This window comes from Callorhinus ursinus, unplaced genomic scaffold (assembly GCF_003265705.2).
Source record: "Callorhinus ursinus isolate GAN/ISIS: 27379988/994484 unplaced genomic scaffold, GSC_fseal_2.0 scaffold18, whole genome shotgun sequence".
NCBI lineage: Eukaryota > Metazoa > Chordata > Mammalia > Carnivora > Otariidae > Callorhinus > Callorhinus ursinus.
Genome location: NW_027397080.1, coordinates 18222481 through 18245246, shown reverse-complemented (window position 1 = coordinate 18245246; position 22766 = coordinate 18222481). Strand labels below are relative to the sequence as shown.

The 22766-nt window shown below is 40.9% G+C and overlaps 1 protein-coding gene and 1 long non-coding RNA gene across 2 annotated transcripts in view; one reads left to right on the top strand and one right to left on the bottom strand.

Moving 5' to 3' along the window:
• Positions 1-1243: 1243 nt before the first annotated feature.
• On the bottom strand, positions 1244-16469 carry LOC112811661 (uncharacterized). The gene is made up of 3 exons (XR_003205115.2): positions 16375-16469; positions 9350-9408; positions 1244-1781 (listed from the first exon to the last, which is right to left on the bottom strand). It is a non-coding gene; the product is annotated as an uncharacterized lncRNA (long non-coding RNA).
• Positions 16470-16625: 156 nt separating this feature from the next.
• The window catches only part of TMEM50A (transmembrane protein 50A), an 18057-nt gene continuing 11916 nt past the window's right edge, over positions 16626-22766 (top strand). The window contains exons 1-3 of the mRNA XM_025855875.2: positions 16626-16762; positions 18367-18474; positions 21266-21378. Coding sequence (XP_025711660.1) covers positions 18382-18474; positions 21266-21378 — 206 coding nt within the window. The 5' untranslated portion in view covers positions 16626-16762; positions 18367-18381. The remainder of the gene's footprint in view (positions 16763-18366; positions 18475-21265; positions 21379-22766) is intronic.

The window sequence follows — 22766 nt, the reverse complement described above, 5'->3', positions numbered from 1 at the left end:
ATAGTAGTTTCTATGGCGTACTGGGAAGGAAAACCGGTAGGCCCAAGAAAACAGTGGGAAAACAGGAGCCAAGATAGGTTTAGACCAATTAGAATAGTCTTAAAATTGAAATACAATGTACTGGGCATCTGGGTGGCTCAGTCAGTTAAGCACCCAAATTTTGATTTCAGCTCAGGTCATGATCTCGGAGTCTTGAGATTGAGCCCGGCATCCAGCTCTGCACTCATTGTGGAGTCTGCTTGAGATTCTCTCTGCCCCTTTCCCTCAAATAAATAAATAAATAAATAAATAAAATCTTTAAAAATTGAAATACAATGTACTTACCAAAACATTCATCCTTTTAAAGTATACAATCCTATGGTTTTTAGTGTATCTACAATGTTGTGGATTCCAGACATTCACTAATTCCAGAACTTTTCATCACCCCCCCAAAAAAAATCCCTTACCCATTGGCAATCATACCTCATTCCCTCCCTCCCCAGTCCCCTGCAAGCACAAATCTACTTTCTGTTTGTGTGGATTTGCCTATTATGGACATTTCATATAAAAGGAATCATATAATATGTGGTCTTTTGTGTCTGGCTTCTGTCACTTAGCATGTTTTCAGGGTTCATCTAGGTTGTAGCAAATATCCATACTTCATTCCTTTTTGTGGCTGAATAATAGTCCATTGTTTGGATATACCACATTTGTCTATCTGTTCATCAGTTGGTGGACATTATGTTGTTTCTACTTTTTTGCTATTATGAATAAAGCTGCTATGAGCACCCATGTACAAGTTTTTGTATGAACATATGTCTTCAGTTCTCTTCGGTACATACTTAAGAGTGGAATTGCTGGGTCATTTGATAATGCTGTGTTTAACTTTGTGGGATTGCACCATTTTACATCCCCACCAGTAATGTATGAGGGTTCCCATTTCTCTACATCCTTGCCAACACCTTATTTTCTCTCTCTCTTAATTTTTAATGACAGTGGGTATGAATTTAAAGGAGTTTTGGTGAAAAGAAAAGCAAAGAATTGAGCTGGTGGCTAGAGAAGGTGGTTGGATCAAGCTTTTTTGTTTTGTTTTGTTTTGTTTGAAGATGGGCTATATTATACATAGCATATTTGTATACTGATGGAAATAATCTCGTAGAAAGGGGAAAATGGATGGCGTGGGAGAGACGTTGGACAGTTGTGGAGTCCATGTAGTAGGAGCAGGAGTGAGGACAGGTCTACTGAACAAGGGGAGGAGCTGACCTTACATGTGAGCACAGACAGTTTATCCAATACAACAGGTGATGCTAGGGTCTGAATATTCCTGCCCCCTCCATTCATATCCTGAAATATGACCCCCAAAGTGATTGGATTAGGAGGTGGGGCCTTTGGGAGGTGATGAGGTCATGAGCGTGGAGCCCTCCTGATTGGAATTAGTGCCCTTCTAAAAGAGACCCCAGAGAGATCCCTCACTCCCTCCACATGTGAAGAGCCAGTGAGAAGTCAGCAGTTGGCAACCCACGATATGGTCTTCACCAGAACCCGACCATAATGCACCGATCTTGGACTTCCAGCCTTCAGAACCACGAGAAGGAAATTTTTGTTGTTATAAGCCACCAAGTCTGTGGAACTCTGTCATAGCAGCCCAAATGGACTAGGACAAGTGGGAAGACAGTGTGAATCCAGGTGGAGGTAGGACAGCTTGGTGGTGAGCACCTGTGGAAGTCAAGTCCTCTTGTTATTTTTTTTTCCCCAGTGAAATAAGCAGCTGAGATTGAAGAGAAGCAGGAGTTATTCGGGATCTGAAGAGAAAGAAGAAGATCCAATACAGTCATCTTGGGTGACACTGACTAGAAATAGAAGAACAGCGAGGCATCACTCAGAGCCACTTGAGGTTGTGATCATGAGTTTAAAATTAGCCCAGTCAATATTATTTTTTTCCAGCATCTGATCTTCTCTTACCATATTAGAAGTTTTCAATTTTCAATGAATGGAATTAATCCTGAGTTGATGTTACATACACAAAAGACATTTTTCAATTTGCTGTTTTTATGTTAATTGGAAATGCTTCATGCTAGATTTTATTAAAGTTAAGGACTTTAGATAACAGCAAAGAGTAACACATCCTGGTTCCATTTTTCTGTCCAAGGTAATTAGAATAAACAAGGATTTTGTTTTAGTGCCATTATTTCTCTTGAGGATAATGTTGCTGAATAAAAAAGGATGTGAAACTGACTAGTTTTGAGTCTTTCCCTCTACATATTATTTTCAGAAAAGGGGGAGACTAGAAGTAGATGGTAGCTTCTTTAAGGATCTGGTATTCTCTAGAAATTTCTGGAATTCTGAATTATGCTTAGTCATCCATTCATTCAGTCAACAAGCATTTTCTCAGTATTTCCTCTTTTACCAGTTACAGGAAAAACAAAACTAAAGTAAATATGATTCCTACCTTGAAGTACATCACAGGCATCTGGATATTACACTGTTTTTAGAAAAGGCAGATATACTTTTATTTGAACCAAGAGAACTTGGTTCTATGTTGTATCACATAAAATTAGCACTTTTGATAAAGAGAGAATGTTATGAAATTTGTAAAATGAAAAGTTAAGACACATTCATAAGTTTCATACATTACATATAAAATCTTTCTGGCGGGGCCTCTACTCTTTCAACAGTGCCCAGTGTGCTCCGAAGACTGCTTGTCCCAACTATAATCAGTCATGTGCTTCATGGAATCTTAATGAGAATATGCTATTAGAGTCTTCAGATTTTTATACTTTCCTTTTTGAGAAGTCTTTCAAAGAATTAACAATTTAGTGAACCTCGTAGTGCTTGTGTTTCAGACGGCCATCGAGTTCAAAGGCAGAAGCTGGAGTCCTTTGGCTGCAGGACACGGGGATGGACAGTGTGTGGCAGTGTTTAAATGCTGTCGCCACCCTTCTACACATTGACTGCAAGTGCATCCCAGGATTATATTTTTCTATCGCTCTGTCACAGTTTGTTTGCCAAACGGAATACAGGAAACAGACAGTTTTCTTGTACAATTCTTAAAAAATGGTCAAAAGGAACTCCATTGCCAAAGAAAGGAATAAACACAGTGTAGTCCCTGAACATGGCTGTCTGTAGGTTGTTACTATGGGGAACCTTAGTTTGGTCAAAGGATTATTTTCATTGAAAATTCTGAAAGATCAAGGTTCTTTTTGGTTCCATAGTACTTAAAAAATAAAAACAAAAGATGAGCAAGCTATCAAATTACCAAGGTTTCACTTATATAACTGTAATTACAGATAAAAAATTTGATTGTGAACTTATTTTTCCAGGACTTTTAAATTATGAGCATTATTTGAATGAGAGAGAACCAGATTATTCGTTATTTAAAACTGAAATTAATTTCATGGATTTTTTTTTCTCTTAGAGTACATAAAACAATGAATTTGACACTACCCCCTAAACATAGGGGAGAATGTGTGTACCTTCCTTATTATCCTCCACATTCTAAGATGATTAATATCTTCACTCATAGTGATTGATATCAGACTAGGTCATTAAACACAGAAATTTATTTTTTTCACAGTTCTGGAGGCTGGAAGTTCAAGCACAAGGTGCTGGCAGGGTCAGTTTCTGGTAAGGCCTCTTCCTACCTTGCAGATAGTTACCTTGTTACTGTGTACTCCCGTGGCCTTTTCTGTGTGCATGTGTGTTCATGGTGTCTCCCTCCTCTTCTTATAAGGACACCAAGTCCTGTTGGATTGGGGCCCCACACATATGACCTCATTTAACATTAATAACTTCTTTGAAGACCCTATCTTCAAATATAATCGCATTCGGGGTTAGGGCTTCAACATATGAATTGGGGAAGGGGGATACATTTCGGTCCATAACAGCACTTATTAACAGACTTTATGTAAACTAGGGTATCTGGGTGGCTCAGCTAGTTGGGTGTCTGCCTTCAGCTCAGTTCGTGATCCCAGGGTCCTAGGAGCAAGCCCTGCATCAGGCTCCTTGCTCAGCGGGGGGTCTGCTTCTCCCTCTGTCCCTCAACCCTCTCTCTCTCTCTCTCAAATAAATAAATAAAATCTTTTTAAAAAAAAAGACGTTAGGAGCGCCTGGGTGGCTCAGTTGTTAAGCGTCTACCTTCGGCTCAGGTCATGATCCCAGGGTCCTGGGATCGAGCCCCACATTGGGCTCCCTTCTCGTCAGGAAGCCCGCTTCTCCCTCTCCCACTCCCCCTGCTTGTGTTCCCTCTCTCGCTGTGTGTCTCTCTGTCAAAATAAATAAATAAAATCTTTAAAAAAAAAGACTTTATTTAAAGATAATTTTATTTTATGGTTACTGTCCTTGTACATAAGCTTTCTCAGTATTTCTCTGCCTTTCAAATATGGTGCTATCACAAAGACTTTGCTTGGAGAAAATGTGATTCCTTATTTCCCACGTTGCCATTCCATTCCAATTTACTATAATACAGTTAGATCTGTTGAGTGCTCAGTGTATTCCAGGAATTGTCCCAGATTCTGGGGACACATCTATGAAAGAACCATTGCCCCTGTTCTTAACTCAAATCTGACCAGACCTTCAGAAATTCAGAAAATTGCTACCTTCAAAGACATCTAGGAGTTTGGGAGTCCCAGATTGTGAACCACCCTACTTAACAATTCAACTTGCTCGTTAAAAAAAAAAAAAAAAGTATTTTATGCATTAATTCACTTATTCAACCAATATTTTTGAGCCTAAGATACAGCAATAAATTGGATAAAGTGCCTCATGTCATGAATCTTGTCTTTTCATGGAAGAGACAGACAATAGGCAAATCAACAGAGACTATAATGTCAGGTAGTGATAACTGCTTTGAATGAAAACAAAGCTAAGGAGAAAAGACAACTTGTGGGGGAGGCTGCTATGCAAGACAGGGTGTGAGGGAAGACCTCGCTTAAAAGGTAACATCTGAGCAGAGACTTGAAAGGAGTGAAGGAGCTCGTGTGGGTGTGTGGAGGATGAACATTCCCAGTAGAGAGGCCAAGTTCAAAGGCTCAAGGGCAGGAGTGTGGCGTGTTCCAGAGCTTGTGACAGAGCAGAGCAAGGCCCAAGTAATGGTACCGATGAGGTATCCAGGAGCTAGAGCATGAAGGCTTTTGTTCTACAAGACGAGAAGACATTTGGAGAACAAAGGTAATAGAATCTGATTTATAGTTTAAAGCCTCTCAGCCGCTGTGTGGAGAAAAGATGGGGGGGGTGGAGGCCTAAGATGAAGCAGGGAGACAACTGCAGTGATTAGAATGAGAAACGAGGCTGGATGGCACTAAAATGATAGCATGATGTGCTGGGTGTGTGTTGGGGGGAGGGGTGTGGTGTGTGTGTGTGTTTTAAAGCAGGCCCAACAGGTGTTATTATCACAACTGATTAGTAATTTTTTAAAAGATTTTATTTATTTATTTATTTGAGAGAGAGAGTGAGCGAGAGAGAGAGAGAGAGAGCACAAGCCAGGGGATGGACAGAGGGAGAAGCAAACTCCCCGCTGAGCAAGGAGCCCGATGCAGATCCCATGATCCTGGGATCATGACCTGAGCTGAAGGCAGACGCTTAACCAACTGAGCTGCCCAGGCACCCCTGAACATTTTTTTTTAAAGATTTTATTTATTTGAGAGAGAAAAAGAGAGAGAGAGAATGTGCATGAGCAGGGGGAGGGGCAGAGGGAGAGAGAGAAGCAGACTCCCCACTGAGCTGGGCATCTGACATGGGGCTCTACCCCAGGATCCAGAGATCATGACCTGAGCTGAAGGTAGACACTTAACCGACTGAGACACCCAGGTGCCCCTCCTGCTGAACATTCTGAAAGAATAATAGAACAGCAAAAAAGGCTATCAAATGAATAAAGTCATGGTCCTACAGCTGCAACAATTTCAGGGACCTTGACCCAACTTCAAGAGATCCACTCCTGCCCCAAGTTTTGCCCCAGTTGATAGAGATGCCTGTCAATACTGTACTCAAAAGAGACATTGGAAAAAGAATTGCCTACTTTTAAATGGAGGGCCTGTTAAACAATCCCGTTGCCATGTAAGAAGAGGGTCCTCATCTCCCAGACTCTGGTGATCACTGTCAACAGTGACAGGCCTCCGAGAATTTGCCTGGTAAGCTACTTCCAATAATTCCTTAAATTAACAAGGAAAATTAAACTACACTTAAATGGGGACATTTCTACTGTGTCGATAGATACCAGAGCAACTACTCTATTTACTTTACACCCCACCATTATACATGAAACCCCACCATTATGCATGAAGAACTTGGAGTAATAAAAATATCTTAGCAGTGGAAGTTTCTAGTCAAGTTCAAAGAGTTTCTTTACTGGAATCCATAACTGTTACCCTTGGCCCTTTCTCTGAAGGTCATACCTTTCTATTATGTGATTATTGCCCTTGTGAATTTCCTAGGTAGAGACCTGCTTTCTATATTAGGAGGCCACATAAAATTTTCCTCAGGAGAAATAGAGTTTTCAGACTCATCAGACACTGAAGCATTATGTGTTCTCCAAGTCCAAATTGATTGTCCCAAGGAGACTATTCAATTCGATGGAAGTGTAGATGCGATAGATCTCTCCGGAATCCTTGATACTCTGTGGGTCTCTTCCACAGATGTGGAAAAAAATCAGAAGTACCAAACCCATTAAAATTCAGATTGATCTTTCTAAACTGCTTCCTCCATACCCCTTAAAACCCAAGGCCAGAGAGAGCTCACTCCTATAACAGAAGATTTAGTAAGTCAGAGGCTTATTCCCTATACCAGCCCTTGAAATACTCCTGCCTTGCCTATGAAGAAACCTCATAGATGGGGATGGAGATTTGTATAAGACCTTAGAGCCATAAGTAAGATTGTGATACTGAAAGTTCTGGTGGTAGTGTAGTGAGTTCAGCTATGTCCATATACAATAAAATAGAAGAAAGACAGTATAGAAGAAAGTAAAATCTACCAGATGTACCACCAGCCTGCCGCACCATTATTTTATTGCTAGCTAGCTCCTATTACCCATCATTCTTGTCTTTTATAATATAAATAATGATTTTTAACTTTTGATAATGGAAAACTTCAGGCATATACAGAAGTAAATATTGCAGGATAAGAGACCCTCATCTACTCATCATGTTACCTCAACAACTACCAACACTTGGTCAATCTTGTTTTATCTATACATATATCCAATCGTCTTTCTCACTGGATTATTATTATTATTTTTTGAGACAGAGAGAGAAAGCATGGGAGAGAGGAGGGGCTGAGGGAGGAGTAGAAAGAAAACTGCACAAAGACTTAGCCATATACTGCCAGTTAGCACCGCTGTGTACAGGAGAGCAAAACGAACAGAACTCTGTGCCCCTCTCTAGAAAATGTCTAATAATTTGCTAAAGTTTAAGTTTCCAATTCTGTAGTTATACTATGGTTACCACCCATGCCAGTAGGGTACCAAAGTCAACTTTTGCAACAATGCTATCCAGAAAATTCTTAATATCTTACTAAAGTTTAAGTTTGCAGTGTTTTAAAGTTCAATCCATATGGATAATGGAATGAGAATCAACATGGAAGCTGGATATGGGTTAGTCCGAGTTCTCCCAATTTACTTCACTATGTCCAAAAGCAAATCACATAAAACTTGGAGCCTGTTCCCTCAGAGGATGACTATGACAGCTCAGTTTTCTTTCAAGCTCTAGGTCTCTAAGTCTTTAACAAATTGACTTTGAGTAGCACTGCCTCTTGTTGGAGTTAGAAGAGAAAGCTTAAGTGCTCTTCACAGAGTTCACTGCAGTTGAAAATACTCTAAGAATAAGGTTGAGATATAGTACCTGTGACAGTTTCTCAGACTTCCCTTGTTTCTGATGGACAGGTTTGAGGAGTACTGGTCATTAACAAAATGGGCACACAGGGCAAAACCATTCCCAGGTCTTTGTGACCAGTGTGTTGTCTAAATACTAACTCTAAATGAATTCAGAAATCTGCCACTGGTTCACCCATTTTTGTTTACAGGGTTATATTACAGCCCAGTATATTCTCATAGGGAAAACTTCGGGAATTGCTACAAGAAGCAGTTGACTTATGTTTTTATTTATTTATTTTGCTCTTTTTATTTATCTCTAGAAGCATGTTTGGTGGGCTCCTCAAAATCTTGGGTAGGGACTTTCCGATATATTTCTTGAAGACATTTTTTTAAGATTTTTATTTATTTATTTGAGAGAGAGAGAGAGAGCGTGCACGAGTGGGGGGGGCAGTGGTAGAGGGAGAGGAACAAGTAGACTCCCCTCTGAGCGCAGAGCCCAAGCTGGGGCCGATCCCAGGACCCTGAGATCATGACCCGAGCTGAAGTCAGATGCCCAACTGACTGACCCACCCAGGCACCCCTTGAAGCCATTTTTGAGCATCCTCTGGACTTGCTATCATGTTAACAAACTGGTAAAAATCAGGTAGTCTAGGAACATAGGCACCAAGAAAAGTTTTAAGTTATTCTATAATTTTAATTTGGTCCTTTTAGGGTCTAGAAAATCACTTACAAGAGCTCAAAGTTTGGCTTGAGTCCAGAGTTTAAATTCTGCTGAGGCTAGGATCCCTGGTTCACTAGAAGGTCTTATCTTAAAGGACAGCTGATACTTAGGGGGTTTGAAGGGAAAGGGCAAAAGATCAAAGTGGTTAGTGGGTTCAGAATAATCAGGTAGAGGAGGATAAAGAGGAGCAGAGGGATTAGTTGGAGGTTGCTCAAGTCACTCATGTCAGAGCTTTGGCCTTAAGTTTTTCATTGGCTTGTAGTGATTCCTCTAGAGAGTCTATTTTAGAGTCGTTTTGTCTTTTGGGGGCCTCTATACCAATCAAGGAATGCATTCCATTGTTTTGGCAAGGTTCAGGATCATCTCTTTCAGGGTACCCCTAAGGTGAACTATCTTACCTAAGTTAAAGTTTCCCCAAAGTGGCCACTGAAATTCCACATTATCCTATGTAGAGAGCACCCATTTCTCCAAAAACGGTAAGATCCTGGTGTTAAATGGATATACATATAGGAGGTAGGAGTTTTTGAAAGAAGTGGGTAAAGTGTTTTAGACCAATTGGAATGAATCTTTGCCTTAGATTCTCTAAAATGGCTGTATCTATAGGGATCCTGAGAATTTTACTGCTGTCTAGAAACACAGGTAATCATGCATTTTTCTCCTCTTATAAACAGAAGGGTAACCAAGAAGGTTGAACAAAACACTGATATACACAATAAAGTCAGAGAGCTCAAAACATAAAGAAAATGGAGCTCTGATTTAGGAGAGACTTAGCCTGGAACTCCATAGTCAGTGAGAAAGCAGTAGGCACAATGGGCTCATTAGGTACTGGCACCTGGTTCCTCACTCACCTGGGGGCTCTTTAGGGCTCTTCTTCAGATCCCATTTCTGACACCAGAAACTGTCAAAACTAAAATCAGATCAAATTAAAATGTTGAGTTTATTGTGCATACAAAAGAACAGTTCGCAAGCTAGGAGACTTCAAACCAAAACTAGCAAGAAGTTCAAACCAAAAATGGCAAGAAGATCAAAGTTCAAACCAAAAATGGCAAGAAGATCAAATACAAGATGGCTTATAACATGAGACTGATAACTTTGCAATGATGCATTATTACAATGGGTGTTTCACAGGCATTGGTTAAAAGTGATTATCTTAGGGGCACCTGGGTGGCTCGGTTGGTTAACTGTCCGACTCTTGATATTGGCTTAGGTCATGATCTCAGTGTTCTGTGATGGAGTCCTGCAACTGGCTCCGTGCTCAGCTTGGAGTCTGCTTAGGATTCTCTCGGGGCACCTCGGTGGCTCAGTCATTAAGCGTCTGCCTTCAGCTCACGTCATGATCCCAGGGTCCTCGGATCAAGCCCCGCATCAAGCTCCCTTCTCCACGGGCAGCCTGCTTCTCCCTCTCCCACTCCCTCTGCTTGTGTTCCCTCTCTCACTGTGTCTCTCTCTGTTGAATAAATAAATAAAATCTTAAAAAAAAAAAAGGATTCTCTCTCTCCCTCTCCCCCTCCCCCTGCTTGCATGCGTGCACTCCCTCTCTCTAAAATAAAAAAAAGTGATTATCTTACACCATTTTAGTAAAACAATTTAAGTTTTGTTTATGATTATCAGAGGCATTTACAAAACAGAGCCTAAACTAAATTTTGCTCACATTCATGAAATAAGCTAGGTTAAGTTTTGCTTACATGGCTTACCTGGTTTAATCTATTTTTAAGGCTCGTTTCCATTTTATTTTAACAGACTCAATTCGACCTACAAAGCCCTTCCTTATCCCCTCAGCCAAAAGTAATTATTTGGTGGTTCTCTTTAGCAAAAGATAATTGGTACCACAGTAGGGGAAAATCTCAAAGAGAATCTACTTAAAACAGGAACCAAAATTCCATAGTTACGAAGGTAAAAGGACTGACTGTAGGGACAGCCAATACAGGACAAAGCTAAAACAAACTAGGGGCGCCTGGGTGGCTCAGATGGTTAAATGTCTGCCTTCGGCTCAGGTCATGATCCCAGAGTCCTGGGATCGAGCCCCACATTGGGCTCCTGACTCAGTGGGGAGCCTGCTTCTCCCTCTGCCTCTCCCCCTGCTCATGCTCTCTGTATCTCTGTGTCTCAAATGAATAAAAATCTTTAAAAAAAAAAAAAAAAGCTAAAACAAACTAAAAAGCATACACACAGACCATAATAAAATGAAAAATAATTATACCTAAGTATTATTATTTAACATAAAAATATGAAAGACAGGTATCTGCTTGAAAATATATATTCCATTATTTATCTTTAGGTTACCTATATGCCATTATTTAAATAGGACTAGTTAACATTAACAGTTAGTAATAACAGGACTGATTAAATAATGTATGAGAAACATGTAACAATATTTTTATGCCTTTGTCTTCTCTGATACAATAATTAACTTTTTTTAAACAACTATTTAAATTTTAAAGGCTATATTAATCTTTAGTCTTAAGATGTAAAATACGTGACTTTTTTCTTTTAAAAAAGATTTATTTATTTATCCTAGAGAGAAAGAGAGAGAGTGTGAGTGGGGGAAGGGGTAGAGGGAGAAGAGAGAGAAAGAGAATCCCAAGCAGACTCCGCACTGAGCATGGAGCCCGACTCTGGACTTGATCCCACAACCCATGAGATCATGACCAGAGCCGAAACCAAGAGTTGGACCGTTAACCAACTGAGTCACCTAGGTATCCACAAAATATGTGACTTTTTAAAAGAAGAACATAAATACAATAAGATGAACTAAACAGATGTGGCTATATTTATTAAAAATGACAATGGCGGGCGCCTGGGTGGCTCAGATGGTTAAGCGTCTGCCTTCGGCTCAGGTCATGATCCCAGGGTCCTGGGATCGAGTCCCGCATCGGGCTCCCTGCTAGGCAGGGAGCCTGCTTCTCCCTCTGCCTCTGCCTCTCTCTCTCTCTCTCTCTCTGACTCTCATGAATAAATAAATAAATAAAAACATTTTTAAAAAAATGACAATGGCATGTTTCTTTCTGTCTCATAATACAGGATATTTTTACTCTTTCTGTTTCCTTTTCCAATAATACTTCTGTGAACTGCCTGCAGCCTTTAGGACATCTTTCTTTTCTTTTATGTAGCAGTAAAACTGAATATAGTGAAATATAAATTTCTCTTGACTTGTAACTGTGCTCTTACCAAGCCCACATTACATCGATTGCTGGTGTTCAGTCCAATGCAATAACATCAACTGAAACAGCCTCTCAACACAAACATTTGAGCGTGGAATACTTTGGATTTTACTTATGAGCAACAACAGGTTCTTAGACTTGTAGGAATTTTGTTTCCAGCTCTCCAAAAATGCCCATCCATTCTTTATCTATAGGCTTTTTTTTGGTAGACCAGCTGTTTGTCAATCAGGTCCTTTGCATCTATGAATTCAACGGAGAGGTTGTCCGTGTCTCAAATGTCCATCATTTTTAAACATTCTGAAGCACACTGGATATCACTGTAAGTTAAACCTCTCTTTCTCAGGGAAAATGGTTTTCAAACACAGACATAATTTGATTGTGAAATTGAAACTGGATTCCAAGTAAGTCATCATTCTAGGAAAGAAATGGAGAAAGTCTTGTTTAATTTAATTTGGTTGCCCTTTTCTGGTGACATTTTATTCAGTTCTGAAGCAGTCTTCTTTCCAAAAAAAAAAAAAAACGAGTCATTTCTTCACTGTATGAGTTTTTGTTGCAACTTATACATAACATCAAATAACTCAGGTGCAGGCAGTTTATCTTTTTCTAGGCTCCTGAGAGTTTCTTCAAAGATCAGCAAGCAGGTCTGGAGAAACAGCAGATAAATTTCTGTTGTAGTCTAATCCTTTTCTTCATTCTCATCTTCAGTGTATTTCCAAATTAGAGAAGGACATTCGTCTTTTCCCACACTTTGAAAATAGGATTTTATGGTTGGCCAACATTTTAACATCTTTTCTATGGCTGGCAAGTGACAACCATCTTGTAGGCATATGTCTGAGGTGTCTATCTCCTTCCATTTCTAAAAGTCAAAAAGTCTCATTAAGTGTTTCTGCGTGTTTTGAGGAAACTGAAGTCACCAAAACTTTCATTATGAAAGCCTCAATGTCCAAGAAAGCAAATCACATCCCTTTTTAGCAGTCTGTGGTATGCAAGGTGTGCCAGACATTTAGCAGATGAGATGCTTCCATTTTCTTTGGTAAGAAGTTTATAGACTGAATGGAATTTGCTGAAATTTACATCTGTACTATCTACCGAATATGCAGATAGGTGAGCCAAATCTAGTTTGTTTGTATTGCTATTGTATCGTTTGCTTGATCTTTTGTTTAATGTGTTCTAAGGTTTCATTAAAAATCTTCATAGCCATCAAGAAGACGATTTGAAACTTCATTTTTCAAATCAAAGTACTTAAGAGCTAGGGCGAACATTTTTTATTGCCATAATACAACACATCACTTGATATCCTGTAGAAGGCACGATTATTGGTAAGATCTGACAGAATCAGCTCTACACTGTACAAGGCCAATACAACTGTGATCAAAATTTTCCCTTTTGTTCGCCCACAGGACATTTTAGTTGCAACCTCTGAATCAGGAAATGTAATTTTACCCAGTTTCATAGAGCAATGAAGGGAGCGAAAAGATAACATAGGTTCAATCGTGTGGTATGCCCACACTAATTCAGCGGCTGTTCTTTTTTTTTTTTAAGAGAGGGCGCACGCGCTTGTTGGTGGGGGGGTGATGGGCAAAGAGATCATCTTAAGCAGGCTCCACATCCAGTGCAGAACCCAACTTGTGACTTGGTCCTGAGATCATGACCTGAGCCAAAATCAAGAGTCAGATGCTTAACCGACTGAGCCACCCAGGTAGGTGCACTGCAGCTGATATTTTTTGATTGAACACAGGTGTCTTTTGGGGAGATGAAGACACTTTTCATTGATTCAAAAGTACTTGCTTGTCTCATTCCAGACTTGTGGTACTCAGTCTCTTCAGGTTTTCATACCCCCTTCTCTACCATGCCCAACCCCAAATTCTTTTCTGCAAATTGTGCAGTGTGCTCTCTTTGGATCATTTGTCTCCCTAATCCAGTTGTATGTGTCCTTCCAACTGTCATTAAAGTAACACAGCCATTTAGTCTTCTTTTTTTGGTATTGTCTGGGTCATGCTGGCATCGACATTGTACTCACTCTCATTTTCATTATCTCAATTCTTAGAAAGCACAGTCACAATATTCACAAAGTTAAAAATTAAACTAGCGCTATCTCCCTCCAAAGCACAAGAGTTAATGCTTATGATTAGACTGTTCACACTCATGATTAGAATTTAAGTTGCTCTGAGAGAATGCTACAATAGATACATTATTGTGAACCACAAATCTTGGCTGCCAGTGTCAGTGATCAACAAAAGGCAGATAATCACCCGATTCATTTGTCACTAAAAACGGTGTTGTCTTCCTTTTGGGGGGGCATAATATGGGTTTTGTATCTCCTCCCTTCTTCCAATCTATGGCACTCATTGTTAAAACCAGGACTTTTTACATCTGGGAAGGGTTTCTTGGAATATAGGACTTTCAGGGCTAGTCCCAATCTGGTGTGGTTGGTCACCAAAAATAGAATTGATTACTCTCCCATTTCCATGAGTGAGAGCTTGTCTAGTATTTTCAGATCTGCTATTTTGACATTAACAAATTATATTTAGCTAGACTTTCTGAGAAGTGTATTCTAAGGTAAATCAAATAAAAACGGTTAACCAGATCTTTCTGGCTACAGTTTTTGGGTTTTTCTTTTTTTTGAAGGTTATGTTTGGATAAATCTGGCTTACCTGAACTTTGCATTATTTGGTATAGCTGTTACAAAATTCCATTCTTTAGCTACAAGAACAGTACTGAGACCGGGTGGCAAGTCAAGGTTGGCTATTCCCAAAGAGTCAGCTGGGCTGGCTTTTGCTATTTCTAATAGCTCCATTGTACGTAGAAAAGACAAAAACAAGCACTCATTAATTCTACAACGTATTCCAAAAAGGATAAGAATGAGCCTGTACTTTATTATAAATTAAGCATGTACTTTATTATAAAAGCAACATAAAGGTGCTTACTTATGTTTATAAAATACCTGACAATTATTGTTAACTCCAGTAAATGTAAAAAAATGGCAGAGACAAAACAAAATTAAAGAAAAAGGAAAACTTAATACCGCTCCCCCCAGTTATTAGTTAACTTACTAAAAGCTGAAGGCAAGGGGCGCCTGGGTGGAGTCCTTAGGCTCCTGCCTCCCGCTCAGGTCATGATCCCAGGGTCCTGATTCTCCCTCTCCAGCTCCCCCTGCTTGTGTTCCCTCTCTCTCTCTCTGTCAAATTAATAAATAAAATCCTTAAAAAAAAGCTTAAGGCAAGATTTGTTATAGGCTGCTCAGAGCTGCTAAACTAACCTTAAGTCGTTAATAACCATTAAAAAGGTTCTACGAAGAACTGCCTGCAGTATATTACCCACCCCCAGCCATTTAACAGTCATAATTAATCTTTTTTTTAAGATTTTATTTATTTGACAGAGAGAGAGTACAAGCAGGGGGAGGGGCAGAGGGAGAAGCAGGCTCCCCACTGAGCAGGGAGCCCGATGCGGGGCTCGGTCCCTGAGCCGAAGGCAGACGCTTAACGACTGAGCCACCCAGGCGCCCCAGTCATAATTAATCTTTAATCCTGAGGGGTAAGAACTATGTCCATTTAAAAATAGGCTAAACGGGTTGTATTGTCCAGTTTTGCCTACTAATCAGCTAATGCCCTCCAAATCACAAAGCTACAGATGTTATGCATCAAAGGAAATTAAAAGAAATTAAACGACATAACCTTGGTTCCTAGCTTATTCACATACTGTAGCCTCACATGTAAAACAGGCGAACCTTGCGTCCCTCTTCACGACAAATGACCCATGCAACCTTAGCAAAACCCCTTGCGCAAAACGGGTTCTGCTCTGCGACCTCTTCCTGGATCTCTTCCTCCAACCGCTGCTTTCTTTCGGTTCCGGGGCCGGCTCCGACTCCGGGACGACGCCCGACTCGAGCCGCTGGAGCCGGACCGACAGCTTCTGAGCGGCCGAACCGGCTACAAGTCGTTCATGTAGACAAGATTTCACTGCTTCTGGCTTTTGAAAAGGGTCACCTCCCCAAAACCCAGATCGTCTCCTTAACATTGGCTTCAACCTAGATGACTTTCCCGCGAACGGGATATTTAGCCTTTTGAGGCATATGTGGCTGTCACGACAGCCGGAATGACCCTGGCATCCAGTGGGAAGAGGCCGGGGATGCAGATAAACACCCTACAGTGCACAACAGGACAAGCCCTCATAAACAGAATTATCTGGCCCCAAATGTCAGCAGTGCCTTTTTCTCCAACGGGAAAAAACGTCAAGTCCCAGAAGAGGGTCAGCGCGCCGGGGACTAGGAGGGCACAGCACCCGCACGCTCACCCGGAACCTCCCCGCCTCCTGGGAGTGACTCCACCCCTTATGGAGGCGGAGCTACATCGAGGGCGGGGCCAGGCGCTGGGAAAATAAACAAGACTTAAAAACTTAGGGGGGGGGGCGTGAACCCAGAACCGCTTTTTTTTTTTTTAAGATTTTTATTTATTTATTTGTCAGAGAGAGAGAGAGAGCACAAGCAGGGGGAGCAGAAGGAGAGAGAGAAGCAGGCTCCTCCCTGAGCAAGGAGCGCGATGTGGGACTCGATCCCAGGACCCTGGGATCATGACCTGAGCCGAAGGCAGACGCTTAACGACTGAGTCACCCAGGCGTCCCCCCAGAACCGCTTTTTGCACCACGCGGGACCCCGCACTTTTCCTGTCACTCTGAGATAACTGACGAGCCGACCGCGGCACTAGAAAACTTACCACCTCACGCTGGACGAATACGAAGGCCCAACAGACGCTTTCCTTTGGAAGGTGCAGTCAGACTACCACTCCTGAGGTGCAGACGCGAACTGAGCGCCGCGGAAATTCCCCAGCCCCCGGCACCAGGAGCACCCACAGACTTTGGCGCGGTGGGCGTGGCTCCCTCTGGCCCTCCCCCCGCTCTTCTCCTCCCGCCCCCCCACCCCGAACTGCTCCCTCAGCCCCGCTCCCCGCATGCGCGACCGAGCTCCGGGGGCGGTGCTGTTTCATCCGGGTACCCGGTGGCGGGTGGCTGTTTTGTTTTCTTGGCTGAAAACTGGGAGAAAGTGAGGCGGCCCCGCGCTGCGCGACACCGGGCTCGGGACCGACTGCACGGGCGGGGCTGGACGTAAGTGCCGAGCAGGAGTGGGAGAGGGGGTCGCCGCCACAGGCCCAGAGGGTTCGGGCCCGGGGCTGTCTGCCGGGCCGGGGCTGACGGGGTCATTATCTCCACCTTCTGGGAGGCTGCAGGCTCGGGCTGTGTCTCCCTGGACCCTTCCCGGCCGCTTCCTCCCGGACGGCCGCGTGCGCACTGCGCCGGACTGCCGGACAGCGCCCCTCCCCGGGATGTCCCGGGATCCGTGGAAATCACTGTGATCTCCTCCTTGAGGGTTGGAGAAACAGCCCCCGAGAGCGAGTGTCACCCCGTGGGTTCACGCGGCGGGGGGTGGGGGTGGGGTGGCCGAGCTAGAACGAGTTCCCACATCCTCTCAGCTCGCGTCCACTCCAGACCTGGAATCCCGGGTCTGGGGGCGGGCTTTGCGCAGCAGGGTGCGGGTAATAAACCCAAGAAGAATGGACTCGGATGGGTTGGGGCGGGGGCATAGAGATGAACCGAAAGTAACACACCCTGGATTGCACTTCCTCCCAGGGAAAATGAAAGGTGAATTTTCAAAACTGGGCTTGTCTCCAAAGCATATTAACACTGGTTATAATCACAGGTGTTAATATTTAATGCTTAAAAGGGATGTTAGGCTTGGACTCCTTGCTCTTCTTTAGAATATCATGGTTTTGGGCAATCAGAATTGCTCTGTACGGAGTAGCTTAACAGACGGATTTAGAGTCTCTGTAGGAGTTTGGGTGTGTCTCGATAATTAGCAAGTTATACCTAATTCAGACTTTTTCAGTACTCTGAAATAGCGATAGTCTGGATGTGTCTTAGGCCAGGTCTGCATAACTGGGTTCCGAGGAGTGTTCTATGTAATTTGTTAGGTCGGCTGTGGTAATTCATCTATAGTAATTCAGCAGTGCATTTGGGGGGGGTCTGAATTAATATTAGCTTCAATTTTATGCTTCCTTTTGGCTGGAAAGACATCTCTTAGAATCAGAGACAGATATTAAAATGAAATGGGTGTTCTTTACATAGAAATAACACCAAAAATCAGGATTGGTTCTGGAAAAAATAATGAAGTGAAAGAAAGTGATGTGAGTAGAAGACCTGCAGTGCACTGTTTAATTTCTTAATCTGAGTGTGAAGAAACACATGTTCTATGATAAAATGTGTAAATTCCCAAGACAAATATTTTTTCATTTGAGTGCATGCTTTAACTGAGAGCCAAAGTTTATCTTTTTTCTCTCCTTCATGTTAGTGCTCCTGGATTGTAAATGTTAAAATCACATAATAACTTGGTTTGGAATTAAAATTAATAACCATTATGAAATTTTTCCGTATGTGGATACCCACCTTTGTTCATATTTCTTAAATATACCAAAACTATTTTAAATTAAAAAAAAACTAAATGATTCCAAATTTTGTTTACCAAGGTTTTAATGTGGAGAGTGATCAAAATTAAATCAAATATTCTGAAAACGTATATGTAGCCAAGATAAAGTATTTAACTTTTATTAAATTATTCCTGAACTGTTAATTATTTTCTAGGAACATAACTCATGTTTGAAGCAAGTAAATAGGAGTACTTCAATGGAGTTTATTTTGTTTGTTTGTTTTTTAAGTGACCTGGAAAAAAAATGTCTGGATTTCTAGAAGGCTTGAGATGCTCAGAATGCATTGACTGGGGGGAAAAGCGCAATACTATTGCTTCCATTGCTGCTGGTGTTCTAGTAAGTGTCATTGATAATTTGGGCCTTCATTATTTTGTTGTGTTTGTTTTTATGTTTTGAATTCTGTATGATGTTCTTAAATATGTACTATTTATCTTTGACCACTATATTTTAATAAACGTTGATGTTTTGTTTACGAGGGAGTTGAGTTACTCCATTTTAAGAGTTGACATTATGGTTGGAAAAATGATTAGTAGAGTGATTGGTTTTCTTTAAACGCATGTGGAAAATGGTATATAAGATAGTATGCTTTGTATATTTATTCGTTATATAGATAGTGCCTCCTTTTTGTGAGTACATTGAGATACCAGGAATTGTTTAAGAAACAGGTCAAAAGCAGTGGAGAGATAAGATTGTATTTTTTCATAATCCAGAGTTGGCTTTCTTCTCAATCTCATTAAAAAGCAAAACAAAAGAAAAAACCACACAGGAAGCTCATTAAAGCATATTGCCTAGAAGTAATTTATAGTATAAAATTTTTATTTACATTGCAAATCCCTCAAGGCATCTGATACTTGTGTTTTATGCTCTTATGTTGTCATATGCTCTAAATAGTGGATTTTAAATAAACAAACAAAAATCTAAGTTTGGGGCGCCTGGCTGGCTCAGTCAGTGGACCATGTGACTCTTGATCTCTGCGTTGTAAGTTCAAGCCCCATGATGGGTGTAGAGGTTACTTAAAAATAAAATCTTAAAAAAAAATTATCTAAGTTTAAATATCTCCTCTTTGCTTAGTCTCTGACATAATCTATGAAAAATAATTATCCTAAAGTAATGGCAAAATATAAAACTACCATAGAGGGACGCTTGGCTGGCTGGCTGCCTGTAGAGCATGGGACTCTTGATCTTGGCATTGTGAGTTCAAGCCCCACATTGGGCATAGAGATTACTTAAAAATAAAAAACAAAACTACTATAGAAATTCTGCTCTTACAAACATCCCCCCCCAAAAAGCTTTAAATTTTAGTTTATGAAGAAAATATCTTGAATACACTGAGGTGAGAGTCTTTTTTTAAAAAAAAAGGAAGAGTACTCGTGCTAGCCAGAAAAAATGTCATTAATAGAGTATGGAACTGCCTATAACCTGATAAAAGTAATTTGATTAGCCTAAAGTAGTTACTTTTTTTTAAGATTTTTTTATTTATTCATTTGAGACACAGAGATAGAGAGAGAGTGCATGAGCAGGGGGAGAGGCAGAGGGAGAGGGAGAATCAGGCTCCCCACTGAGCCAGGAGCCTGCCCACGACGTTGGGCTCAATCCCAGGACCCTGAGATGATGACCTGAGCTGAAGGCAGACGCCTAAGGACTGAGCCACCCAGGTGCCCCAGTAGTTATTTTTAAAGAATTGCCAGGGGATGCCTGGGTGGCTCAGTTGGTTAAGCGACTGCCTTCGGCTCTGGTCATGATCCTGGAGTCCTGGGATCAAGTTGCATCGGGCTCCCTGCTCAGGGGAAGTCTGCTTCCCCCTCTGACCCTCCCCCCTCTCGTGTTTTCTCTCTCATTCTCTCTCTCATTCTCTCTCAAATAAATAAATAAAAATCTTTATTTAAAAAAAAAAAATTGCCAGAAGATGGCAGTTCCCAGAGCTAACTGGGTCATGGTTGGGAGTGGGGGTAGGGCAGGAGGTTACTTTTATTTATTTTTAAAGATTTTATTTTATTTATTTGTCAGAGTGTGCGCGTGCACAAGCAGGGGGAGTGGCAGGCAGAGGGAGAAGCAGACTCCCCCCTGGGCAGGGAGCCTGATGAGGGACTCGATCCTGGGACCCTGAGATCATGACCTGAGCCGAAGGCAGACTTTTAACCCAAAGAGCCACCCAGGCATCCCCAGGGGGTTACTTTTTAAAACTTTCTAAGCTACTTACCAGAATTTGGCTAATATCTTACTCTTAGCTTGTGGTCAGTTGATATTTGTGCAGTTTTAATGTTTTTTCATTATGTATTTACCCTTGATAACATCCAAAACCAAACTCAATTAAGATAAATTATATTTGGTATTTAAATTGAATTTAGCATCACACCTAAAACCATCTGTAGACTGTGCTGTAATACATCAAAAGGAAAAGCAGAACTGCAGAACCATTACTTATTTCACAACATCAAGAGAATAGCTGAAATTCTGTCAACAATAACTATTCCCACTATTATTTTGAATACTTTTTTTTTTTTTTTCATTTTCAATGATAACCTCTTTCTGGAGGTTATGTCAGCAACAAGCCACTCCTGTCAGTCAGAATCTGAATCGCTTTTTTCCTTTCTCCTGCCATGGGAAAATAGAACTTATTTCTAGTTCACAAAATAAGTTCACAGGCTATTACAACAATATAAAATAATGACTGAAGTAGGCTTAGAAAAGAAATTCGTATTACATAGTGATTACTGGCAGACTTAAGGGTATCTAATATTTATTCACATATTAAGCCATGTTCAAATTACATACAAGAAACTGCTAGAACATTTAAAAAAAAATTTTTTTTAAAGATTTTATTTATTTGAGAGAGCGAGAATGAGAGAGAGAGAGAGCACATGAGAGGGGGGAGGGTCAGAGGGAGAAGCAGACTCCCCACTGAGCAGGGAGCCCAATGCGGGACTCGATCCCGGGACTCCAGGATCATGACCTGAGCCTAAGGCAGTTGCTTAATCAACTGAGCCACCCAGGCGCCCTAGAACATTTAAAAATTTTTGAAATTCATTAGAATGGATATCTTCATTTAGATACTTTGCTTTTTAGCTAGTATGATATGAAATTACGGTAATTTCTCATTAGCATCACTTTCTAATGTCTGTTTTAGTTTTTTACAGGCTGGTGGATTATCATAGATGCAGCTGTCATTTATCCCACTATGGAAGACTTCAACCACTCATACCATGCCTGTGGTGTTATAGCAACCATAGCCTTCCTGATGTAAGCATCATTGTTCATGACACTACTTAACACAGATTATCACAAAATAAAAATGTCTTCCATATAGTTTAGTAGAGTTCATATTTTTCAATGTCATCAATGTACTGGAATGGTTTAAAAGTTAGCTTGCAGAGAAGGACTTACAAAGAAAAGCAACAGTTCTCTTTTCTAGTCTCCCTTCCAGCTCTCCTCTCCCACTTCCATCCCCCAGCTCCTCTCAGCTCTCCTTTTGTTGCTACACTGCTCATGTTGCAACTTTACTTTTAGGTCAGAAACCATGTACTTTGTCTAAGTGTTTGTTTATTCATTTATCCAACAAATATTCATTACGCTTTTCTCTTCTCAGGCTCTGCTCTAGGTATAGGAAGTACAGTAGTGAATAAAACAGGGAAACATCCATGCACTTACAGAATTTATACTTAAATGAGTGAGAGAGATAGTAAGCAAGGAGAAATAGATTATGTATATAGCATGTTAGATATCAGTAAGCAATACAGAGAAGGGAGAAAGTTGATGTCAGAAGGAGGTACAGAAATTTTAAATAGAGTCAAGGAAGGCCTCATGAAGAAGGCGCTGTTGTAGTAAAGACTTGGAGAAAGGAAGGAGCTGACCATGGGCATATATAAGAGAGGATCAATCCAGACCTATGGAACGGCAAGGACAGAGGCTACATGACGGGACCAGGGTGGCTGGAGTAAAGGGTTAAGGTCATAAAAGCCAGAGAGGACTGAGACTAAAGAGACATGGGAACAAAATGTACCTCATGATTCTGCTTTTCTGCATGAGCAGATGCTTTTGTTAAGAGCATTATTGGGCCAACTGAGGAACTTGAATGAGGTCTGAAGAGTAGATGGTGGTAATGGATCATTGTTAACTTCCCAATTTTAATGGTTGTATTGGAGTTCTGTGGAACTGTCTTGTTTGTAGGAAATACATGCACATTTCTAGGGTTACGGGGCATCAGTTTGGCAACTTCCAAATGTTTCAGAAAAAAAATTATTTGAACTATACTTGATAACTTTTCTGTAAGTTTGAGATTCTATATGAAACTAGTAATGCCAGAGAACAAATAGAGATTGTTCATTTCAGAATGTGCCTGATAGTGGAGACTGACAGGGCAGATCATGGCTGTTTGACAGAGGGCGAAAAAGTCTATTCAGATGGCTCAGCAAGGAAAAAATAGGAGCAAAGAATCACTAACCTAAGAACATCTGCGTTTTTTTAAAATATGAAGCTTGTGTTAAAATGTATTTATTTTGTGTACCAAATAATGTGGTTGATACAGAGATCACTGAACGTAATTATGAGTATTTTGATCGTTCTAAAACTTAGATTTGAATGAATAAATTAAGACTTCATATTATTATTTAAAAAGTCAGGGTGTATAT